This window comes from Equus quagga, chromosome 15, assembly GCF_021613505.1.
Source record: "Equus quagga isolate Etosha38 chromosome 15, UCLA_HA_Equagga_1.0, whole genome shotgun sequence".
Taxonomy (NCBI): domain Eukaryota; kingdom Metazoa; phylum Chordata; class Mammalia; order Perissodactyla; family Equidae; genus Equus; species Equus quagga.
The window spans coordinates 66,715,513-66,721,669 of NC_060281.1; the positions used below are offsets into that span (position 1 = coordinate 66,715,513).

Here is a 6,157-nt window from a genome sequence, read left to right on the forward strand (position 1 = left end):
GCGCCAAGGAACCGACCTAGCAAACCAGATGCCCTGAACACCGCTCATTGTTTCTGAAATGCTGCATGCTAGGAACTCCTCTGATGTAGATTTCCAGGATTTCTAGTGCTCGGGAGACAACTCCAGAGAGCAGGTGCCTGGTGAGGTTATTTAAAATGCTAACTAACAGACCCTGCGTTAGAACTTAAATGGAATGCACACACACTGCACAGTTCACACTGAAGGACGTTTAAAGTGCCACATGGACAATAAAACTGTCACTCTCTAGTTATTGATTCCCAGCCAAATTTTTCCTCCAAAACACCTTCTTCTACTCTATCCTCTACACTTCTGAAAGACTTCTAGACAGCAGAGGCCCAGGCTTACTACAAAGAGCTCTAGACACCCAGGGGTCCCCATTTTTCTCTCAATAATTTCCCTCTATAATGAAGAAAGTTGTGGGTTTTTTCTCCCTCACTTCTGATATGGTTGATTTTTACATCAGGACTCACAAAATGGAGGCCCCCCCCCCCCCCCCCCCCCCCCCCAGGCCCCATCCCCCCTCCACAACTAAGTCAGCCTGCATTCACGGGAAACCTGTCATGGAATCCTAACAGCCAGCAATCCTGATCATGCAGCTCAGCCTCAGCTCCCTGAGCCCAGAAGACAGGCCCGCCCCTTCCAGGGAAACCCCCGACCTCCGGGCCAATCCTGCCGTTTCCTGGGTGCCTCTGCTAACGCTCTGTAAAACCCGCCCACAGTCTGGGGAAGGGTGCCCCCCCCCCCCCCCCCCCCCCGCACTCCGCAATGCATGCAGTGTCTCCCCTTGAGTTAAGGACATCAAATTTGTTACTGAATTGTCTTCTTCTTGTCTTTTGACACTCCCCACATTCAATCGCCGAGCGTGGTCAATTTTACTTAAATACAGCAAACCCAAATGCTTACGCCCCGGCCGCCATCCTGATCCACCCTCCACTGTGGCCCAAACGATCTCCCATTACACAGAAATCGGATAGCGTTTCGCGGTTTGATTCTGTTCCTGGCACAAAACTGAAGGGCCTGTGTGACCCAGTCCTGTCCACCTTTCCAGCCACGCCTGCCAACTCCACCTAGAGTGGGGTTCATCAGCCCCTGCACCACTGGACGCTGGAGCTGGGTCAGTCCTTGTCGTGGGGCCGTCCTGTGCGCTGCAGGGTCTCTAGCAGCATCCCTGGCCTCTACACACCAGCCGCCAGTAGCCCCTCCCCTCCCAGTCGTGACAACCAAAAATGTCTCTAGACATCGCCCAACATTCCCTGGGGGCAAAACCGCTCCTTCCTGTTGTGCACATCCTCTCGGCCTCAGCTCCATCTAGAATCACTGATCCAGAGTCTCCTACGCTGCCAAGGCCACACAGCACAGTTCCGGAAGGGATCTGCTCTTCCATCACCTCACATGCTGCCCCTCTACCTGACATGCACCCCCACCCCCCCGTCTTGTCATCTAAGGTCCATATTGTCATGAACGCTTCATATTTACTAAGCATCAGGCCAGCCCTGTTTTACAGCATCAACAATGTATGAACCCACACTTGATCCTCAAAACAAGCCTATGAGGCCCCACTTTACAGACAAAAACACGGAGCCACAAAGCAGTCCTGTAGCCTGGCCTGGGTCCCAGGGGTCCTAGCAGGGGCACAGGCATCTGGAGGCAGGAAGCCCTGCCCCAGAGCGTGTGCTTTTCATCAGTTCGTGACGCCTGAAAGGCCCTCCCCGCCTCTGGCTGGCATGGGGCGCCCACCTGTATGCTCCCAGAGCACCCTCAACCTCCTGTATCAATGTGTTCCTCACTATTTATGCACCAGGTGTTAACTGACAACTACAAACAGATGTGCAAGAATGGACCCATTTCTTCTTTTTTTAAATCCAAGCTTACCTAACTCAGATGCCCTTCTCCACTAAACCGATGGGAACCCCAATCTTATTCATTTAGGGGGCTCCCTCCTCCACTGCCCAGGGCCACTTGAGGGCCACAGGGGTCTTTTGCAGAGAAGGTTCTCACTGCTTACTGGTGACTGGCTCATGGACAATCTTTGTAACCACAGGACCACGCCCCCACACCCCCACCGTCCCTTCCCCTTCAGGTCACCAGCATCATTTCCTCAAGGGACCTAGGCTATTACAACACAGAAGACATCTTCCAGCAACTTCTGCCTTTTCCTTTTCTGCCCCCTGCAATCCTTCCTGAGGGAAGAGGGGACAAAGCCTGGCTGGGAACAGAGACCAAAGCACAAGGAGCGATGTTTCTTGTGCTTCAGGCACAGCCAGGAAAACAAAAAACACAGAAAACAACGGCACTGCAGCACAGCTTAGCATCAGCCGCGTCCATGGACGGCCGCCGGCTTCCTCCGGGGGTCCTTTGGGTGGATGTGAGTGTGGGCCTTTGGAATATTTGGGCTCACACGTGCAGTTCAAGTCAGGAGCGGAGGGTTAAATAATGGATGCTTTCTCCAGTTTCCTAAACACAAACTGCTCCCCGCCAGGCCTGCAGCCTCAGCGGGACCTGGCATCTCTCTGACCTCCTTTTCTCGTGCTCGCCCCCCCAAACCATTCCAGAGAGCGTGGCCTCCTCTTGTTTCTCCAACAGCCAAGCCTTCTCTGCCCTCAGGAGCTGGGTTCTTGATCTTATCCCTTCCCAGGACCACACATCCTTCCAGATCCTGGAGTGGCTGCCTCCTCTTGTCACTGAGGTCTCAGCTTGAATGTCACCTCCTCAGAGGGCCCTCCTCTGAACCCGTGGCACTAACCACTGTCTGAAATCACCTCCTTTATTTCTGTTACTCCTGCAGCGTCTTCTCCCCGGCCCCCGAATGTGCTTCATGAAGAGAACAGATCACAATGCGTGTCCTGGCTGCATATGCCTGACGAGTGAATTAGACGGGAGATCAACCTGCACAGGGAGAATCCTCACTGTAAACTTCAGAAAACCAGTGATCCTCTACTGGTCACTTTCACCTATGACCTTGAGGAGAACTAGCATTTTTTAGCAGAAAGGGACTTTAAAAGGTTGGCGGAGCCCCAGTTGTTTATTTTAATGATGAGGAAGCCACCCCATGGAGGGGAAGTAAATTGAGAAATTTCATGAAGCAAGTCAGTGTGTTTAAAAAAGAAACAAAGAGAGTTTGTATTATGCTTCAGGACTAATCTGGCTCCCTCCCTGCCCTGAGGGATTACATTCCAGGAAGGAGAAGAGAAAAAGTGAACAAGTCAACATCTCAAACAAGATAACTGCAGAAAAAGATGAGTGTTAAGAAGATACCCAGAAGCCGAATAGCTGGATCCTATAGTATTTCTAGTCTTAATTTTTTGAGGAATCTCCATACTATTTCCATAGTGGCTGCACCAGTTCGAATTCCCACCAGCAGTGTATGAGGGTTCCCTTCTCTCCACGTCCTCTCCAACACTTGTTATTTCTCATCTTGTTAATTACAGCCATTCTGACAGGTGTGAGGTGATGTCTCAAAGAATGTGAAAACCCTAATTGGAAAAGATACATGCATCCTATGTTCATTGTAGCATTATTCACAATAGCCAAGACTTGAAAACAACCTAAGTCCCAATGGAATACTACTCAGCCATAAAAAAGACAAAATCCTGCCATTTGTGACACAATGGATGGACCTTGAAGCTATTATGTTAAGCAAAATAAGTCAGAGGGACAAAGTCAAATACCGTATGATTTCGCTCATATGTGGAAGATAAAAAACAAGAAAGGAACACATAGAGACAGATTAGATTGGTGATCACCAGGGGAGAAGGGGGGGCAAATGGGTAAAAGGGCACATGTGTATGGCAATGGATGGTAACTAGCCTTTGGGTGGTGAACACAATGTAGTCTACACAGAAACAGAAATACAATGATGTGCGCCTGAAATTTATACAATGTTATAAACCAATGTTGCCGCAATAAAAAAAAATGAACTTAAAAAAAAGAAGAAGAAGATAACCAGAGAGGAAGGTGGAAGAGGACACAGGGAGCTTCTGGGGCGGGATGGAAGGCGCCTTTGGACGCAGGGTCCAGGAACTCCAGCACAGGCAGACAAGGAGGGGTGGCGCCTTCACTGCACCCTCTGCCTGGAAATCCTGGACCCTCCCTCTCCCCAGGAGAGCTTCAAGGGTCCCTCCTCCACACTTAGGGAAGGGATGGCAGGGAGGCCCCCAGCGGAGCAGCCCGCCTCAAACAGCGCAGGCGCACAAGCACCCCCTCTCCCTGTTGTATATAAATATACATGTCGCCGTATATATCCGTAGGTTTTTTTTCTCTCTCCCATCCCCACGGAAATGTAAGCGTCATGAAGACCCGCCTTTGTTTTTCGTCGCTGTGTGCCCAAACCCAGCGCGCTCCCAATAAATAGCATCAATGAAGGCAGTCACGCCACGATCTGCGTGGAGAGCACCGAGCAGCCTCTGCGGCGCCAACCAGGCTGTCTTGCCCTAGTTCCGGATCGTAAGCAGGATCCCCGCAGACAACCCGAGCGGCCTTTTGCGGCGCGTGAGGACCGTCCCACGCGGGCGGGGCGGGGGACCGGGCTGGCGCTGAGCCCCGCGCTCCCCTGGCCACCTCCGCGCGCTCCCGCAGCCCCAGTGCTCGCACCGCCTCCGCGCTCTCGCAGCCCTCTCGCCCCGCGCCCCTCGGCGCTCCCGCGGCCCCTCCGCCCCGCGCCCTCGGCGCTCCTGCAGGCCCCGCGCCCCGCTGGCCCGTCCGTTTAGGCGCGCGGTTCCGGGGGACCGGCGCGGCGGCGAGGCCCGGCTGAGCAGCCCCGCGCCCCCGTCCCCGCCCCCGGCCGCGCCGCGGATGCTCGGGCCGCCGTCCGCACCTGCCCACCTACCGGACGCGCTCGGCCGTGACGGCGTTGCCCGTGTGCGGCCGGAGCACGGCGAGAAACAGGAGCCGCATGCCGCCGCCGCCCTGCCATCAACCGCCCCGCCGCTGCCGCCGACCAGGCCCGGGGGCGGAGGCCGGGATGCAGACCGAGCCCCGGGGCGGCGGGCGACGCTCGGTCAGTCCCGCCCGCGGCTGCGAGGCCGCGCCCGCCCTGGCTGGTTCCGGTGCCGGAGGTGCGGGGCGCGTGGGGGGTCGGGGGCGGGAGACTGCTCGCACGCGACCAGGACCAGAGGAGTCGGGGGTCCGCTCACACGGGACCAGCACCAGTGGTTCCTCGGGTCCCCTCCCATGGGAACCAGAAGAGATGGTTCCCCATGGGGTCCAAGCGTGGCCACGGGTCCGCTCCTGCGGGGACCAGCCGTGGCTGTGGGTCTGCGCCCATGGGGACTAGCACCAGAGGTGATTTCAGGTCCTTGCCCATGGAGACCACGGGTGACCGTAGGTCCCCTCCCACGGGGACTAGGGTTGACTACGGGTTCCCCTCGCCATACACACACACAGACAGGGACCAGGGGTGGTTGCAGATTGCTCCTTCAGGTCCCTTTCCACAGGGGCCAGCACTAGGGTTGGCTGCCGATTCCAGCCCACAGGGACCAGAGGAGGCCAAGGGTGGACTCCCATGGGCTCGAGGGTGGCCAGCATCGCTCCCGTGGGTACCAGCACCAGGGACTTCTAGTATATCTTGAAAAATGAAAGCTCCGGCAATAGCAAACCATCACACCCATAGCCGCCTCCCTTTAGGTGTGTTAAAAGATAAACTGAGGCATATTAAACATTTCAAGTTTATGGGGCCAGCCGGGTGGCACAGCAGTTAAGTGCGCACGTTCCACTTCTGTGGCCTGGGGTTCCCCGGTTTGGATCCCCCAGTTTGGATCCCCCGTGCGGACATGGCACCGCTTGGTAAGCCATGCTGTGGCAGGCGTCCCACGTATAAAAGAGAGGAAGATGGGCACGGATGTTAGCTTAGGGCCAGTCTTCCTCAGCAAAAAGAGGAGGATTGGCAGCAGATGTTAGCTCAGGGCTAATCATCTTCAAATAAATAAATAAAAAATGTCGTTTATTTGAGCAAAACTCGACTCCGATTGGCAGCACCAAACCGGAAGTAGTTAGGAGTGTTCCACCCACAGGAGCCGAGTTTTTTTTTTTTTAAATGCAGGTAAGGTGCCTTGTGGAATTTTTTTTTAAATATTTTATTTTTCCCTTTCCTCCCCAAAGCCCCCCAATACATAGTTGTGTATTTTTTTTAGTTGTGGGT

General features: G+C 54.7%; 1 protein-coding gene and 1 long non-coding RNA gene across 3 annotated transcripts in view; one reads left to right on the plus strand and one right to left on the minus strand.

The window, feature by feature from the left end:
• LOC124227336 (uncharacterized) overlaps positions 1 to 3,411 on the plus strand; it is a 15,671-nt gene extending 12,260 nt beyond the window's left edge. The window contains exon 3 of the long non-coding RNA XR_006885455.1: positions 2,807 to 3,411. This is a non-coding gene — a long non-coding RNA (uncharacterized LOC124227336). The remainder of the gene's footprint in view (positions 1 to 2,806) is intronic.
• The window catches only part of GLT1D1 (glycosyltransferase 1 domain containing 1), a 99,494-nt gene extending 93,798 nt beyond the window's left edge, over positions 1 to 5,696 (minus strand). The window contains exon 1 of one of the 2 annotated variants that reach the window (XM_046641258.1): positions 4,847 to 5,696. In XM_046641258.1, the coding sequence (XP_046497214.1) occupies positions 4,847 to 4,914 (68 nt within the window). In that variant the 5' untranslated portion in view covers positions 4,915 to 5,696. The remainder of the gene's footprint in view (positions 1 to 4,846) is intronic. The other variant, XM_046641257.1, reaches the window with a different exon arrangement.
• Between the last annotated feature and the right edge of the window lie 461 nt (positions 5,697 to 6,157).